Source organism: Amblyomma mixtum, chromosome 6 (genome assembly GCF_055824585.1).
Source record: "Amblyomma mixtum isolate Tamu chromosome 6, ASM5582458v1, whole genome shotgun sequence".
Lineage (NCBI taxonomy): Eukaryota > Metazoa > Arthropoda > Arachnida > Ixodida > Ixodidae > Amblyomma > Amblyomma mixtum.
The window spans coordinates 94,417,568-94,434,668 of NC_143017.1; the positions used below are offsets into that span (position 1 = coordinate 94,417,568).

Here is a 17,101-nt window from a genome sequence, read left to right on the forward strand (position 1 = left end):
ACGTCATGCGCACGTCATGCTTCACGTCACTTAGTCCTGTGTCGTCATAGGAGAATCCCAAGTTTGAATCAGAGCGGCGGGAAAAACTTTTTCAACTTCGAATCCAAATTTCTTAGAAATAAATGCATCTTTCGCTGCCGGCCAAGTGGCAACAAAGCCATGTCATGCCGAACTATCGGATTTTACTATAAAAAAAATATTAATAGTGCTCGCCTCAGTGTCCCTTTAATGTTTGTTTTTTTTTAATCTGCTTGGCTTTTGTTTATTCTTGAGAAAGTAACTCTGCTGCTTCTGCTATAAATTGTGCCACCTGTACATTTTGGGCCAGGTTGTGTTTCTGTCCTGAAATGTTTCCTGTGTGTTTTTCACTTCAGGCTGGTGCCTCACAAGTGATGTTCACCAACCCACTGGAAATTGTCAAGATCCGTCTTCAGGTTGCTGGAGAGATTGCATCCACAGCTAAAGTCAGGGCGTGGACAGTCATCAAGGACCTGGGAATTAGAGGACTGTACAAGGCACGCTCCCATATGTTCTATCATGTTTCTGTTCCATATGTTCCTGCAGACAGGAAGATATGAACTATAGGTTCCTGTCTGTATCGTTTGGTTGTGCTTCGTAAACTGGAGTACTATGAAAGGAATGGAGTCATCAAAACTTTGAGTCAGTCTTTACATAACAAATGCGTTGTCAGTGGTATGAATCACAATGTGGAGCCTTTTGATGAATACCAATTCGTTTCGACCATTATCCTTTTTATTACCTAGCTTAAGTCGATGCCGCTGCAGCATGACGTATCAGCTAGTTGTATGCACAAACATAATGAAGTTTATAGCTGTAATGAATCAGAATTCTGCGGACAGTCAAACCACAGGCAGTCTCTCTCTCTCCTGTGTTTGCATTGCATGCATGCCCAGGGCTTTTTGACTTGGCAATGCCTGTCATCAGGGTTATTAAAAAAATTTTCGAGGATTAAATGACAGTGACATAGGAAAACAGAGGATACGTAGCGGCACTTGTGAACAGGGTTACAGATTTTTGCATTCATTTTTAAAGCCAGAAATACTGAGAACAAGAAAGCATAAAACACCAAAGTACTGAGTAAGGCGAGGCATTGGTGGTCTCTTCCTGAAGTATGCGTGTGAGAAGCTTTTTGTAGATTCAACAGTTGTATTCATCAGAAAATGAAACTCACGCTGACATCACCCTTTTTTTTTTTCATTACAGGGCTCCCGAGCGTGCTTCCTGCGAGACATCCCATTTTCGGCCATATATTTCCCAACCTATGCGCACTGCAAATTAAAGTTCGCAGACGAGATGGGCCACAATGGACCCGGCTCTCTGCTCCTGTCTGCTGTGATTGCAGGTGCTTCAACTTGGCTGTTCCTCGGCTCTGGGCTGTTGCTATCTTGGCCATTGCATGTCCCAAGTTTTTTCGAAACGATAAGGCGCACTTATCAAAACTGAGATATCATAAAATGGGAAGACATGCCTCCCCCCCCCCCCCCCCCTATGGAAATGCTAAGTGGTCACAATGGAGCCAGTGTTAAACAAATTTCCTCTCACTGGTCATTCTCTAAGTCTTCTGTCAAAATGGTGTCATTACTCAATAGATGCAGAAAGGCTGAACTGATGGATGCTAAAGTGGCGCTTCCTTAAGGTCTCCACCAAGACATTTTCCTTAAGTGCTTCCAGCTGACAATAACTTACTGTCGTTTAAGGAGTACTCATGCGCAATTTTTGCGCTTAGTCTTTTTTTTTTAATGATTGAGTAATGCATGTCTCATCGTTTGCTCAAGCACAGGGAATGCTTAATTAAGTTGCGATTCACTGTAAGCAGTTTAGATTGCCAAGAGATGAGAGGACACCACGATGTCAAGGTGTACTTGAGCAGCCACAGCTGGTTCTAGCCTGGGCTCAGCCATGTTTGACTTAGAGCTCTATAGCTTTGTTGGTATCTCATGACCACATAAGCTGGCAGGAGCATGTCATTTCATTACTCTTCGCTGCGCATCATAGGAGCTCACTAACATGCCTTTGAATATCTATGGTGCGATGCCACCTGAATGGCCTGCAATATCTTGCTTTTCGAGCTACGTTTGCTGCTAATATTTTGTGCAGGGTATCCATGTATGCAAAGAAATCCAACTATATGAATGTTCTGGCTTCTAAATCTGTTCTCAACACTCCTTTAATGCTAAATATGCTTTGCAGTATTGCCATGCCAGGTGTCTATAGCTGTTAATGTTGCTTTATTACTACCCCTGCCTTCAGTCAAGTGTTAGCACTAGTTCTTGTATCCCTGTGAGGATATGAGACTCGTATCACCGCTTGACTGCTTTAAGAATCGCAGCTTCTGGCCCATTCATTCAAGCATCAAGACTTTAAGAGATCTCGTGGAACGCAACACTGCCTGGCGGTGTTTGCGTTGTGCCCAGCCCGTGCTGACGATTTAGTTGGCTCTTGGCAGGTGTGCCAGCCGCGTATTTAGTGACTCCTGCGGATGTCATCAAGACAAGGCTGCAAGTGGCTGCCCGGCAGGGTCAGACCACCTACTCTGGTGTCATGGATGCCTGCCGCAAGATTTGGAAAGAGGAAGGTGGACAGGCTTTCTGGAAGGGAGGACCAGGTACGTGAACAGTGCCGTGTTTAGATGTGTCGATTGTGTGGACCTGTCAATGCATTGATTTTAGCATGAATAGTCAGCTGATGTATGCAGCATTTTCAACTGTGCCCCCTTTGTACCACATCTGCAATTAATGCCTGTTGTGACTTTGTCTGTATGTGTTGAGCGTCAATAATAGACTGTTCCTGGCAGTTGCTTAGGCCTTTGCCCTTTATGGTCACAAGTGTTCTAGCTTAAATTTTAAAGAAAGCTTTGCACTCTTGCAACCATCCGGACTGTCAGTGCCATAATGTAAAGGCAGCAAAGTGTTCTCTTAACTGGCACGTTCCTAATATTCCTTCCTGGCACGTTGATAATATTTCTGCCTTACACACTCGCGCAGCTCGTGTGTTCCGGTCAGCCCCACAGTTTGGCTTCACGCTTTTGACTTATGAGATCCTCCAGAGGCTGTTCTACATTGACTTTGGAGGGAGGTAAGCCAAGAGCTTGTGTGATGAAATTTGTAATTTCTGATAGCAGGCTGTCACTCAATGCAAGAAACTAAATGCCTGGCATGTTTTTGCCTCGACAGGAGGCCCACAGGGTCACAAGTTAAGGTGCCTGTGCAGGCCGGGGAAATCAAGTCTTCCAACCCCGACCACATCGGTGGCTACCGTATCGCCTTGGCCACATTCAGTGGGATGGAAACCAAGTTTGGACTCGTTCTGCCCCGATACAATGTGTCCGCCTAGAGGGCACATTTTTCTTAGTGAACGAAGTTTTGGCTTCTCGCGTGTACACAGACCCGCTGCCCTAGTGTGCTGCGTACAAAACTTGCTCAGTCACACGGCGGTAGCATAGGCAAGGAACTCTCCGAAATGCCCCCTGGTTTTTAGCATGTATTATCAGTGCGCCATTGTTCTAAAGGCGTCTTTTGAACCGCTCTTTTTTCCCTGACCACCCTATGCGCTTATGAACCGAATGTTTTTTCAAGGTTTGGACTGTGTAGAAAGAGGGACGCGAACGAGAACAAGTGGTGCTGAGAAGGTTTTAACTGTCAGTCTAGGAATGTTTCACTTTTTTTTCTAGCATGTGGGGTGGCTTTTGATGCAACCATGGTACCCGCATGCCTTTTTGTGTTCATTAGCAGTTAACCTTTTACACAAGGTCATCTGTAAGTGGTAGTAAAGTTGTGTTCATTCTTCCGAGTAAGACGGTGACATTTGTGTGTAATTAGGAGCGTTCCGTCGTGTTTTACGAGCAGCCGTGTTTTGCAGTTGCAGTTGTTGACTGGTTCACACGCCGTTTGTTCGATCCTTCATACTTTGAATTTTAGTGGGTTGATGTCGAACATGCCACTGGCTGCCCGGTGGCCAAGCGTGGTTTTTACTGCTGTGAAGGCTCTTTTACAATTTTTTGTAGTCAAGTTTTCTTGGAAATGGCAGCATGGGTAAAGAGTTTTCAGGGTTTCGTACCACCAGGTTGCCAAGCCACCCCAGTTGAGTACTTTGCGTGATGGTTTTGCCATGTGGATACAATGAATATACGGGCTGTCCTTTTTTGCCTTAGCAGTCCTAGTCACACTAGTTCTTAACACATTGCCCCTGACTGTGGTGCAGGTGTAACTACTCTTACTTTCACCTAGATTGTGTACAGTTGTTTTAATAATTTTATTTTCTTTCCTCTTCAAGCTCAGTGGTAGCATGGCAGTTTCATCTGTACAGAAGCATTAAAAGTTGAATGTTATACTTTCACCAGTGTGTTACTTGTGTTCTTTCATTGTTCTAGCTACACCAAGAATAAAATGTGGGACAGAGACCCTGCACATGGGACCTCTCGCGATGCCTATAGTTCAATAATTTTTTTTTTCCCAGCTCAGGTTCGTTCAGTTATGGTGTAGTTTAGTTACTGGGAAAAAAAAAAAAAAGTGCCGCAGCATTTATATGCTTGGAGCACACACTCTGATAAAAATGTAGTGTGTAAAAACGTGACTACTGACCATTAATGCGTCAAGTGCTTCTAATGGAACAAAATTTCTGCAAGTTCTGTATCTGCCCATTCCCAATGAGAGGCATCGGCTTGTTTATCGACCCCCTCTCATGAAGGGAAGCATCTACAACCGCAACACTTGTTACCCTCTGCGAAGAACGGCAAAGGGAATATGTAAATGTGTGGACATCACTCCACTGGTGGGAGCCTGTGGAAGTGACCCCATGAATGCGATGTGATGGGCGGTTAGTATGCTAGAAAAGAACATGCCCCAGGGTAGGTATGCCTTTTTTTACTCTTCCTCTCGACAGGTTGTCTAATGTGATCGTATGGCAGCCCTGCCGAGCAAAAAAATAAAGTGCAATATTGGTCTTGCTCCAAAAGCATGAAAAAGAAATGCATTCGTCAATCACAGTGTTGTGGCTTCAAGTCGACGTGCAACTTCGTGAGCTTAAAGGATGTAGACCTTATCGTGTACACATCTCAAAATGCTGCCTCTCTGCACTGTTGCAATTGGTAAGTTCTGTTTTCCTCTTTGGAATACTGCATAATAAGAAACTCTTAATTGCGCACAAGGCATTAGTATGTACAGTTGACCATGTGTAAAAGTTCCCTTTCTGCGGCGGAAAATTTTACATTCCGCAGTATTCCGCTGGAGAAGAAATTGATACTTCAAGATACAGAATACAGTGTGGAAAGAAAGCTTTTCGGGTAGCTGAACCAACCTTCGCCACCAGGCTTGAAAGCCGCCAGGAGAAGCCAGCTTTTCACGGACCTTCGGGAGAAGCGCAGTGCGGAAGTGCACTGCGTTATATCGCGTTATATCCTTAAATATAAGGCAAATTTGGCATTTTTCCATCGTAATGTCGTATGTTATACTGATGAACGTAACAACAGCATAGAGAAAATGCGGCAGCACACAATTCCGCAAAAAAAAATTCTTAAATTCGCGATTTTTTTCAGAATCGCAGGAGTGACAACGAATGAATAACCGGCTAAAACTTCACTTTGCATGCCTCGCATGACCTGAACTTAATTTTGACGTATTCGCTCTTCTGCCGCCGAAACCGAAACAGCACGAGCAAAAATTCATGCATAAATTTTCAGAGGACGCAGGTGAATTCGAAAGGATGATTTAAGTTCACGAATGTCTGACAAATCATTACAGAGGAACACACAACCAAAGTTAGGTGTAAATTATTCAGCGGACGCAGGCGAATTCGAAAGGATGATTTAAGTTCACGAATGTCTGACAAATCATTACAGAGGAACACACAACCAAAGTTAGGTGTATGTACTGCTTCCTTGTCCTGTACCCACCCGCTCGTGCTCCCTAGCAACGTTCATGGAACTAAACTCCGTGAAAAGTGCTTGTTGAAGGCGAACATGGAGAGAGCAGAAAGTCAAAAATTGAACCTGGCCTATAACATCAAGAGTTCCCGCTGAAGTACAGATTATCGGAGCCCGCAGAGTGAACTCCCCGCTTATTAAGAATTTTCGGATAAAACTATACGCCTTGCATTACGGTCAAGCCTAAGCACATTTTCAAGAAATTCGAAACAGCGCAGGCAGTGCTCGAGATAGCTATGTCTACCCCGTTTCGCAGACGTCTACAGTCGCGGACAAAAGTTTACGGACGCGGATTCGCGTAAGAAAATTCATTTCTGCGAACCCGACCGCGGCGGCCGCGTTTCGATGGAGGCGAAACGCAAGAGGCGCTTGTGTGCTGTGCGATGTCAGTGCACGTTAAATATCCCCAGGTGGTCGAAATTATTCCGGAGACCTTTCTCTCTCTTTCTCTCTTTCACTCCTATACCTTCCTCCTCCCCCTTCCGGCGCGGTTCAGGTGTCCGCCGAGATATTTGAGAAAGATACTGCGCAATTTCCTTTCCCCAAAAACCAATTTGCCTCGCTGGTTGGTCAGCTGGCATTTTTCTAGACGATGGAGCACCCATGTGCCCACGTGCTACAATGCTTTTCATCGACTTGCTTTGCCCGACCGCACCGAAATATTTTTTCTCCCGCAAACCTTTGTACACGACTAAGCCATCTTCGTCAACGCATCTGCATGCATATTCTTCGTCAACTGCGTTTATTGAGCTGGAAAATTATGGAAGCCTCATATTTTTACTATGCGCAATCAGTATGCAGTTGAGGCGCGGCGTCTGCCATGTATATTGTGCACGCGGCTTTTCAAACTTTTTTCGAGACTTCGAGTTTTTTTTTACAAAGCCAGTGATGGCAGCGACATCTTAACTCATTGCTGGGCATAATGGTTTCGGCCATTTTATGTGTAGAAAAAAAATGATCGAATTTCAGAAGTGAAATAAAGATATGCCTTGTTCTATATGGCGCGCTTAGGATAAGTGACTGCTGCTGTAACATTTTTTATCTGTCATATGGTGGAATGTTTATTAAATGACGCTCAAGCATTCGTTGCGGGAACGGTTGCGGTTGATGAAAATAATTAATTCGGCTTGCAATTTCGTAAGAGTGGAAGTGAGCGCCGTGCGCGAATTCCTGAAGTTCTTGAGCCATTCATGCTATATTTTTTGTGAAATAAGGGGTTCCAAATATATGTATACAAACTTTCAGACTTTTCTCGATTTTAGAACGGCCGCCGCGGTGGCTCACTGGTTACGATACTGGGCTGTTGACCGAAGTACAGTGAACTAGAATATTCTAGTTCACTGTAACCGAAGGACGCGGCTTCGACCCCGGTCACGGCGGTCGCGAAACGCGAGAGGCCCGTTAACTGTGCGATATCAGTGCACGTTAAAGAACCACTGGTGGTCGAAATTATCCGGAGCCCTCCACTACGGCGTCCCTCATAGCCTGAGTTCCTTTAGGATATGCTGAACCCTATAAACCAATCGATTTTAGAACATAGCGCGAGTCTGAAAGAGGTATGTAGAATTTTTTTTTTACTTCGAGTTGGAGCTTACCGTATAATGCGCACGAACAAGGAAACAACGCACCTTATTTTGCCGGATGTAACTAGACTCCGAATACGAATATTGACTACGGGGGTCGACTACGAATATAAGTCGACCCCCCCCCCCCCCCCCCCTCCAACTCGCAGCTCCCGCTGACTAAAAAAAAGTTTTAGCTCCAAATGCAAGTCTACATGTACAACCCCCACCAGCACTGCCCCCATTCTCCTCGGGATTCTAGCTCACTATTCGCGGCGGCCAGCAGTCGGAGGAAAATGGAGATTAAAGGTGATGAAACAGCGCTCCTGCCTTCCACATTTCCGTGCGATTGGCACACTAGCGGCAAGCCGAATGCCAACCCTAACGGTCCTGCAGTTACGGTATAGTTTCGGATTCCGGTGAAAAGCGCGCTCCGGATGTTACCGGAAATTTACACTCGCTCTGTCAAGGAAAGCGACCGTCTGCGCCCGTTAATTCTTTTTTCGGGGAGGAGTACTGATGATCCTGCCGGGAACGGGCACCAGCACAAAGCGTGTACTACCCGCGTCCCGCCAACAGGTCGACGCACTCCTCCCATTTATTTACGTTTCAGAAAGACATCACAAGACTTATAGCGGCATTATACGAAATTAGTTTCACGTCGGTGCCTGCCGCCCCGCTATATTGAATACAACTGAAGCCGAAGCAACAAGTGCACTTCAAAGGATATGTAGCGGGCAATGACCTTGCAGCTCCTCTAGTTCTACAGCCAAGGGCGTCCGCAGAAGGTTAGCACCGAAAAGGAACTAGTGCATAAATAATATCCGTAATTCCAGGAGGCGGGGGCCACCGGCCCCCCTTCTGGACGCCCATGTCTACAACGCATTGCCAGGCCTGCCTAGCCACATATGCCATACGGGGTTGCTTAAACTATCATAATGCAGTTTTCTTAATGGCTCACGACATGCATCATCTTGGACATAATTGCCATTGCTCGGCTGTTACAACCGAAACAGGCGAGAATTCAGTTGCAGTCTTACACATCATTACAAAGACAGCATGCAACCGAAATTTGGTTCGTTTAACGTCCGACTCGGGCTATGAAAGACGCCGTAGTGAAGGGCTCCGGAAATTTCAACCACCTGGGGTTCTTTAACATGCACCGACATAGCACAGTACACGGGCCTCTAGAATTTCTCCTCCAAAGAAATTCAGCTGCCGCGGCCGCGATCGGACCCCCAACCGAAATTTCATTTATACTTCGATGTACTTCACTCTACATGACTAGCATTAAAGAAAAAGCATGGGCATTGAGAACATGCAAAGCATGACTTGTAATTGCAATCAGTTCAATTTTTTATCAACCAAACACTAAATGAACCTGGGAGATGGATGTTGCGAACCAAAAACAACAACAGCTCCGCTCAAAAGGCAGAGGGCCTAGCCTCATAAATCTCCCAATTGCTCCTTCCTGCAATTCATGAAGTAAAAAAATAACGCCAACATGCATCTACGTCAGAGAAGGTAGGCACAAGAACTGAATGTACAGGGACCCTTTTTTATTTTATTTGAAGCAAGGCAGTTTTACTTCTTGGCCGCTGCTGTCTTGGCGGATGCCTTGGCTGCACCTTTGCCCTTGCCCTTTCCACCGGCTTTCTTGGGCTTCTCGGCAACTGGGTCCTTGGCCTTGCCACCCTTTTTCTTGATCGCAGCTGCCCGGCGATCTTCAAACGACTTCTTCAGGGCAAGCTGCCACGGCTTCAGCTTGCTCTCATCCAGCTTCACCTGTCGAGAGATCACATTTCCTGTTTGGCACTATTCAGCCGAATGAGCCACGCAGCTCAGTTTTGGTTGCCTTGATACAAACTGTGTAATGGCTGCAACTTGCGGGCAATTATGAGCGAAGACCTGTGCTATCAAGAACTGGACCTGAAAAGGTGTTGCAGCCTCACTACACAACTCTGATATTTTACAGAAGACATGCTCCTGATTGGCTTTCAACATAACAGTTCCTGCTGTTTGAGAACTTCAGGACATTACAATTACTCCTAGCGGGGAGTGATTAACAAGCTTAAGAAAATATTAGTGGTTCTTTTGGTTCGGAGTGCATCCAAAGCGAATAACAATTTCCATCGAAGAAATGTTAAGTGGGTATTTTGAATATTTCTGGAACACAAACAGATGTTAAACAGCACGACAGACATTTTTAAAATGCATTTTTCCAACGCACAAAACCACCTCATGAAAAAAAAAGAGAAAATGCATTGAAGCTTTGTCAACTTTCATTCAGAGGCGCTCGCTTCCGCTCGTGTCTTCCCATGGGTTACCTCTCAGTCTTCATAAGTGTCACTGCCCATGCAAACTGACTGCTCTTGCTTCACACAGCGAGTGCATTCATTCGCGGCATGACTGTGGAAACGTCATACCAGCTGGTATCGTGATGCGATAGGGTGCGGACATGATGAAAGAATGGCTATGACTCAGAGGCTAATATTATCGCTTGTAGGCGGAAGAACATGGGGAGCGGCAATTTTCGCGATTTTGAAACCGGTTTGCCGCACAAAAGCTTTTGTTTAAGTTGACCGATTTTTTGGGTACGGCTGAGTCCGAAAAAACGGTCGGCAACTGTATTTGCCTTGTGCAAGCTAGCTTTCGTGATTGTGCAGTCAGCTCAGACTTCTCCAGCACCCTTCAGCTGATGCACGTCACCATGCCGGTTCCCGCGCGGGCGCATTACAGATCTAGATGCTGCACATGCGCAGAACCGCTTCAGAATACACGCAAGCGCCCACCTCTGACCTCTGAAGTGTCGAACTCTGGGCATTGGCTAGGTGCGCACTGCAATGCCGACCCAGAGGAGGTATTCTTAACCGAAACCTCGAGCGCTCCAGAAACATCATTTGCTTGTTACTTTGAATGCCAAACACGCGGATCGAATCGAATATTCGCACAGGTCTAGTAAACTACCGATTACATCCACCTGAGCACAGCCGGTGGGTACAAAAAAAAAAAAGCCCTTTAAAGTTGAAAAATTTGTCTTGGTCCAAACCTCAAACCCCCAACTGAGCAAGGCAGCAACCAAACTAACCAGGATGGCTAGCACTTCCTTAATTAGAACGACACTAAAATAGCACTTACACCCTTCTTTTCGGCAATCAGGAGCTGCCTCTTGAGCTTGCGCTTCTGGTTCAGAAGAATAGCAGCCCGGCGAGTAACAGCCGCATACGGGTTGAGCCTCAACATGGCATTGGCGTTCTTCAACGGGTTCTTCTTCTGGGTGCGACGCGTGACACGCCTCCTGCACATGACACCACAAATGACATCACGGCACCCATATCCAAGAATATGCGCAGGGGAATAACATAAGGCAAGTGGAACTCACTGTGGTGCCCTCAGAATGTGACGAATTTCTTCGCTCTTCAGGATGCGGTTGATATCGGAGTTCGTCATCTGGGGCTTGGGCAGGCTGTAAAGAATAAAAGAATTGCAGCTGCACTGAGCATACCATCATTCCAAGAAAAACATGCATCCACCAGTTCACTGACACATCACAAGTACAAGGCTGCCACAGTTGACAAAACGCAGTCAACCAGAGCAAATAACACTCAGCTTTACAGCCACCAACACTGGAAATAGAGGAGAGAAAACAATAACAAAAGAAAACATTGCACAAACTTACTTGAAGCTCTTCTTTTCAGCCGAGGGCTTCTTATATGTGCCGTATATCTTGTCAAGCCGGCGGAAAGCAGCCTCGGTCCAAATGACGAAGCGACCCACATGACCACCGGGAGCCACCTTCAGGAGGTTGAGCTGATCCACGCGCAGAGTGTCAACGCCTGCACAACAACGTACCAGACATTCTGAAACACACTGCCCACGAAAACACAACTACACCCTTGGGAATTAGGCCTGAAATAGCCATAACTGAGCACAACTGGTGTCATGCGGCACCACCAAGCCAAAAAGAAAAAAAAAAGCCAGGCTGGACACCATGTACGCTGCACCACCTGTTCTCGTATCCATTTTCAATGCACTGCTTCCACACCATGCTCTTAAATATGTACCGACTAGCCTAATTACACGGTTGTAAAAAAAAAAAAAATCCTTGCCCTTAAATGCAATGTTCACAGGGAGAAATGTGTGCTGCAGTAGTCTAGAGAAAACCACATACACACGCATGCACAAATTCATTTTCATATTATTTCACGCTTGCAATGTCCCTTTACAGTGATATGTGATGTAACAAACTCCACAAAGGAAGTAGTGAAAATACCTCCATATCACCCATTTTCTATGCATTTCAAAACCAGCATTTAAATATACCTGCCGAGTTCAATTACCTCATCTGGTTCCACCAAAAATGGACTCTGAAATTAGGCATATGGCCAATTGCAGCTTGTTTACAGGGTGAATCAACAAAGGTGGCCCCAAATTTTTTAGAAATTAAGAACTTTTAATGGTGCTACACCAAAACAACGTGTTAACTGTCGCTGTGGACTAGTCTGCTGCCGTCATTGTCGCCCCAAGCACCGCCAGACACAACTTGATGTTAACTCCTATCAATGCACTCACTTAGCATCTTGCAACACGACCGAAAAGGAAATATGCTCTTTAGGGGGGTGACAAGCACTGACCAGGAATGTTCCTGAAAGCGCGTGTCAGTCCGTGATCTGCTTCGTAGATGACGAGGGGACCCAACCTCTGGATGCGCCTGCGGTTCCTCATCTTGCCCTTGCCAGCACGCAGCCGACGAGACTTGTAGACCTGGCACAAGGAAGCAGCAAGTGTTCATTGTATGCCTCAAGCCTCCACACAGCTCCCAGTGCACAACAGGCATCTCGGCATTCATACACTCCTCAGAAAATTAAATTCCAATGTCCAGAGACAGCATCAGCAGTGTCTTCTGTAGACTCCATCTGACCTCTGAACCTCTTTCAGCCATATAACGATCACAATAAAAAAAGTCACAATAATGACTGTCACAGCTGTAAATAGAGACTTCATTCAACCGCCAACATCCCCATTCGGCAGCAGCTGCTGGAATCAGTATTCAAAAATATGTCTTTTCTTTACCCGACAAGCTAACTTGACGGCCTTCCCCACGAAATCGCTTCTACTACCTGCCCATCTTCGTTTTTGCAACTTGTATCTGACCATTTTCTCAATCACTGTTTACCATGATCCTTATTGTTTGTATAAAAACCCACCCCTTATGTAATGCCCCTACGGGGGACTTTTAAGGTAATAAACTGAACTGAACTCTTACCGAGTTCATGTAAACAGCATACTGAAAAAATTGCGCAGAAAAAACGAGGACGAAGCAAAGACAAGACCAGGACGAGGGCTAACTCACAACTGAAGATTTATTCCGAAACACATGCACATATAAACAGGAAAAAGAAAAAAAACTAATCATACCAATCTGACATCAAGAACATCACGTCACCCCCCTGCGTACTAGAGTGATTTGGCCAAAAAACAGAACTCCCTATCAGAGAAGCGGACGGAAGTCTGGCTGACGCATGTATCTCCGCTGATACGCATATGAAATGCTTCCATGAGTTCCCGCACAAGTTGGTCTCTATGCCTAAACAGAACTGTTGTTTTATCAAAGAGCGGTTTACACTGCCGCTTCTTATCACCGGCATTACAAGTGCGGCAATGTAAACAGGTCTCCAGTCTTACCTTCTCGACGTCGGTCCATGCCCTGATCTTCTTGAGGAACAGCACGGCCTCCTTGGTCTTGGTGAGGTCCTGCACCTTGTCGCTCACCACCAGGGGCACCTCAGGGATCTGCTCAATCTTGTGGCCTTTGGAGAGCACCAGACCCGGCACGCCAGAGGCAGCCACCGCCGAGCAGATGGCGTAGCGCTTCTGGGCCACATTGATGTGCCGGTGCCAGCGGCGGTACGTCTTGGTGGGCGCAAACATGCGGCCACCACGGCACATGTTGCCAAAGGCACCCTGGCCAGAGCGGTGGGTACCTGGAGGGAGACACGAGAACAACATCAGCCACAAAACACAGGTGAACTGTGCAAAGCAGGACCAAAAGTATATTTTCACCACAAATCCAAAGTATATTCAAACTGCAATTCACATGCCCAACACACAATCCCAACATGTAGCTAAAGTTTGCCTTGCAGCGATATTCATCACCATTCTCATCATGACATCACCATTCTCATCATGACATCACCATCCAATGAACACCTCCTTCCTTGCGTTCAACGCCTAAGCCCATAACGGGGTTTAATAAAAAAAAAAAAAGAACTTGTGCACTGCTAATCAAGCTCCCAATAGCACGAAGGTCCATCAAGTGACCAAAAATTATTTGAACACCCTGTAATGCAGCAAATTATGGCACATCACCTAACTGCAGTGCCTGAAAGAAGCTTCAGATTGCTGGATATTTGCACAGACACAAAGTTCCTGGTGTGTTCCTTGCCTACGAAATGCACATGCTCACAACGAATCCTCACGACAGCTCCATCCACCAACACAGCACAGCTGATGTGAGAGCACAGATCAAGCTGAGAACATGACCTGCAGCATTACTGTATGTTCACTGCCCGACAGTCCCTAATGATACATTCTCGCCAGCACGCGCACTTATTCGGTCGTTCCAGCGACGGTGGCGGCGCCACGCGGCCTCTTCCTGAAGCAGCGAGCCGGTGATCGCTCTGCGCGGCGCGTGCAATCGCAGTGGTTTGAAGCGTAAGATACGCGTCAAAAATGAGTTAATTCTGTTACTCTACGATGTGCGAATGTTCGAAACAGCAAACATCTTGTTTCTGCCAACACGTAAACTGTTAAAAAAGCAGTGATTAAATATATTCGGCAGGTTGGTAACATGAAATTTCAGCCCCATGTCCGGTGTGTTCCCCAACGACGTACTCAGTTGAAGCCACGACACCGTGTCGTCAATGCATTCCTGTTCAAAGTTTTGTTTATGTGACCAACGTAGCGTATTACAGCTACATGAAAGCAGTGCAGTGTTTACATACTGAGTTGACATGAAGCATACTGGTTATATTTTAAGACGGCCGCTTCCAGCAAACAAAGATTTTTCATGAAGCTTCAGTCCATTCTGGTCTAAATTAAACATGGCCAGAACGTGATTGCTAAATTGAGATATAAATGACAAAAACTTCATTTCTCGGATATAATGTGCAAAGTGGCTGGATAACAGCAAACGTTTCTTCGAAAATGTCGTCTGCTCACTCGATCACAGCTCTTTTCTCCCACTAGTTGAGAGTTCATTTAGACTGTGTTATGAAGCTGAAATGGTCCTCTGGCTGCCGCTTCAAATAACAGTATACATTTCCTTTTCTATCACCGCATATGTGCCCAGCATACACTGCAGATAAACTATATAGTCGGATACAACTCAATCTGCAGTTATGCTCCGCCCACATGCAAGACCGCCAAACACAATTCCTTCGTGAGAAAATGTAGACCACTGATAAAGCTTTTCTTTTTATCTAAACAAGCAGCTAATCACAAGTTAAAATTGTGGGCTCAAGGATCTTGATGTTGCTGGCTTGTTTGATACAGAAAAATATTCAAAAGTATATTTTGATCACTGTTGTAATTGGTAAGTGGAGTAGCCCCGGACGCCGCGGACCGTGCCCAGTATTACGAACTGCTGATTTTTTTTAAAATTGTGTCCTTATAGGATCATCGCGCAATAACTACACTGCCGCATTTATGCGGCTAAAGGCTGCACTCGTGTCAGCACCAAATATAACGTCAGGTTGTCTTGAGTCATTAAATTCTTCAGGCACCAGCTTAAAGCCTAGACTGTAGAATTCCGCATTCGAGTGAGCGCCGAAAGGGACCAAAATTGCGAAAAAAAGTCAGGCCCTTACCCCCATATTGACTGCGATCACCGCACAGAAATGTGCCGAAAGAACAAGAAAGTGAAAGCGCAAAAAATTGCAGTTCAAAGTGTTTGTCGCACGTTACTCTGCTCAGTTTGCAAGTTTCAACGTAGACGAAGGTTTTGCGGCACTTGCCAAATAGCAGTTCCATGCTCATATAGATAAAAATTTATTTCGAGCCTGTAATGCAGCGAAATTCAAGAAGGGGCTGATATTAATAGGTTACTGCGCTTTTTTAGGCGCTAAATCTGGAACGAAAGATGCCACAATCTCAAGAAACAGCTTTGCTTCTACTGTGCGCACGCCTTAGCAGCGGCACCATCACCGCCTCGTCCGCCATGTCGTACTGCCGCCGCGCCACCTATAGGAGCTGGAATGACCGAATACAAGCTCTCCTGTCAGGCCACACGGGCCTACAGCTTGAACCGCTCACAGCTCAGGTGCATAATGTAACTGAGAACTACACTAGGAATCTCTCCTAAGCTAGAAACCGGGAGCTTGTAACAAACATCCCTAATCCCAACTTCGAGGAGACAGCGTAACCATTGAGCATGCAGGCCCCCCTCAACTATGCGCGTTGCCAATGCGACTCACCGCCACCGCGCACACGGGGAATACGGGCCACAGCACGACCCGTGCCCCAGGACTCGGCGGACGTCTGGTGCCCGGCTTCCTTGGAGACGGCGTACGGCTGGCGGCTGTTCTTGGCCATGTTCATGTGAACGAAGTTCACAATGTCGGGTCTGATGGGCGCTTTGAACACAGCCGGCAGCGCCACGGTGGCGCCAGACAGCTCGTTCTTTTCATTGTAAACGTTGACCAAGGGTCGCGCTAAGGTATACGCCTGCAAAACATGGTGCAGAACGGGGATCGAACACGAGACATCAAAGGCCGTGGCTCCACGTTCGCCGGAGCAAACTGCATGCAGCACAGAACTTCACTGCGGGATCAAACCTAACGTAGAATTTTCTCACCCGCTCGTCTAATGAAAAAATCTCAACCGAAAAGAACAAATCGGTACACAGATAAATCAACACTTAACAAGACACGTGGCGCCAGAGTGGTATGTCTGCCACACGACGAAGCAACAACAGGCAAAGTGATGAACAAAAAAGTGACACCGTATTAGTTAAAGTTATAGGTTCTTATTTAACCGCACATAACCAAGCGCGTAAGACGTGAAGCTGACCCTCCAACCATTTTCTTCTGTGGTTTGCGGCAATAGGCGAGAAAACTAGGCCTACTGCCGGTAGCTGACCCAAGTGGCCCAGTACCCGATGCCTTGAAAAATATACAAAAAAACCGCGCGACAGACTACTTAAGCTCTCAGAACGGCAGAAACATTGTCAGCACAGTAGATCTCAGAGTAGCACAAAATATCATACCATTTTTAACGTGGTTATATTAGCGATGCCACTAATCGCCTCTGCATATGGCGACAACGGACATAAAAAGGACGGAACTATGTTCGGAGCGATACACGTTCCCAACCGGAACCGGCGGCACCGGAACTGCCAATACCGCTATCCTGCCGACAAAAAAAATAAACCCACAACAAAATGTTTTTTTTTTTTCTAGCATAAAAACTTTAAAGTTCTAATCTGCTCAACAAAAACTATGAATAATTTATTTGTGTCAGTGTAGGTCTGTTGTAATAATTTACAATTTTAGTCATTATCGTTTGTTGTTATCGCTAGCGCTTCTTGCGTCATCTCTTG

The 17,101-nt window shown here is 46.0% G+C and overlaps 2 protein-coding genes across 3 annotated transcripts in view; one reads left to right on the top strand and one right to left on the bottom strand.

Annotated features, from left to right (window-relative positions):
• Positions 1-4,356, top strand: part of aralar1 (calcium-binding mitochondrial carrier protein aralar1) — a 35,251-nt gene extending 30,895 nt beyond the window's left edge. For both annotated transcript variants that reach the window (XM_089548407.1, XM_089548408.1), the window contains 5 exons: positions 375-515; positions 1,225-1,363; positions 2,468-2,626; positions 3,006-3,096; positions 3,195-4,356. In XM_089548407.1, the coding sequence (XP_089404533.1) occupies positions 375-515; positions 1,225-1,363; positions 2,468-2,626; positions 3,006-3,096; positions 3,195-3,354 (690 nt within the window). In that variant the 3' untranslated portion in view covers positions 3,355-4,356. The remainder of the gene's footprint in view (positions 1-374; positions 516-1,224; positions 1,364-2,467; positions 2,627-3,005; positions 3,097-3,194) is intronic.
• Positions 4,357-9,047: 4,691 nt separating this feature from the next.
• On the bottom strand, positions 9,048-16,897 carry RpL4 (ribosomal protein L4). Its single transcript, XM_089548411.1, has 8 exons — positions 16,769-16,897; positions 15,978-16,227; positions 13,189-13,487; positions 12,138-12,267; positions 11,183-11,339; positions 10,886-10,969; positions 10,642-10,801; positions 9,048-9,288 (listed from the first exon to the last, which is right to left on the bottom strand). The coding sequence occupies exons 1-8, from the start codon at positions 16,769-16,771 to the stop codon at positions 9,088-9,090; spliced, it is 1,284 nt and encodes a 427-aa protein (XP_089404537.1). The 5' UTR covers positions 16,772-16,897; the 3' UTR covers positions 9,048-9,087.
• Between the last annotated feature and the right edge of the window lie 204 nt (positions 16,898-17,101).

Excerpts from the sequence above, each read along its gene's own strand:
- RpL4 (XM_089548411.1), bottom strand. Across the intron at positions 10,970-11,182 it reads GCTGAAAAGAAGAGCTTCAA|CCTGCCCAAGCCCCAGATGA; the intron begins GTAAGTTTGTGC and ends TATTCTTTACAG. Across the intron at positions 9,289-10,641 it reads TGATTGCCGAAAAGAAGGGT|GTGAAGCTGGATGAGAGCAA; the intron begins GTAAGTGCTATT and ends ATCTCTCGACAG.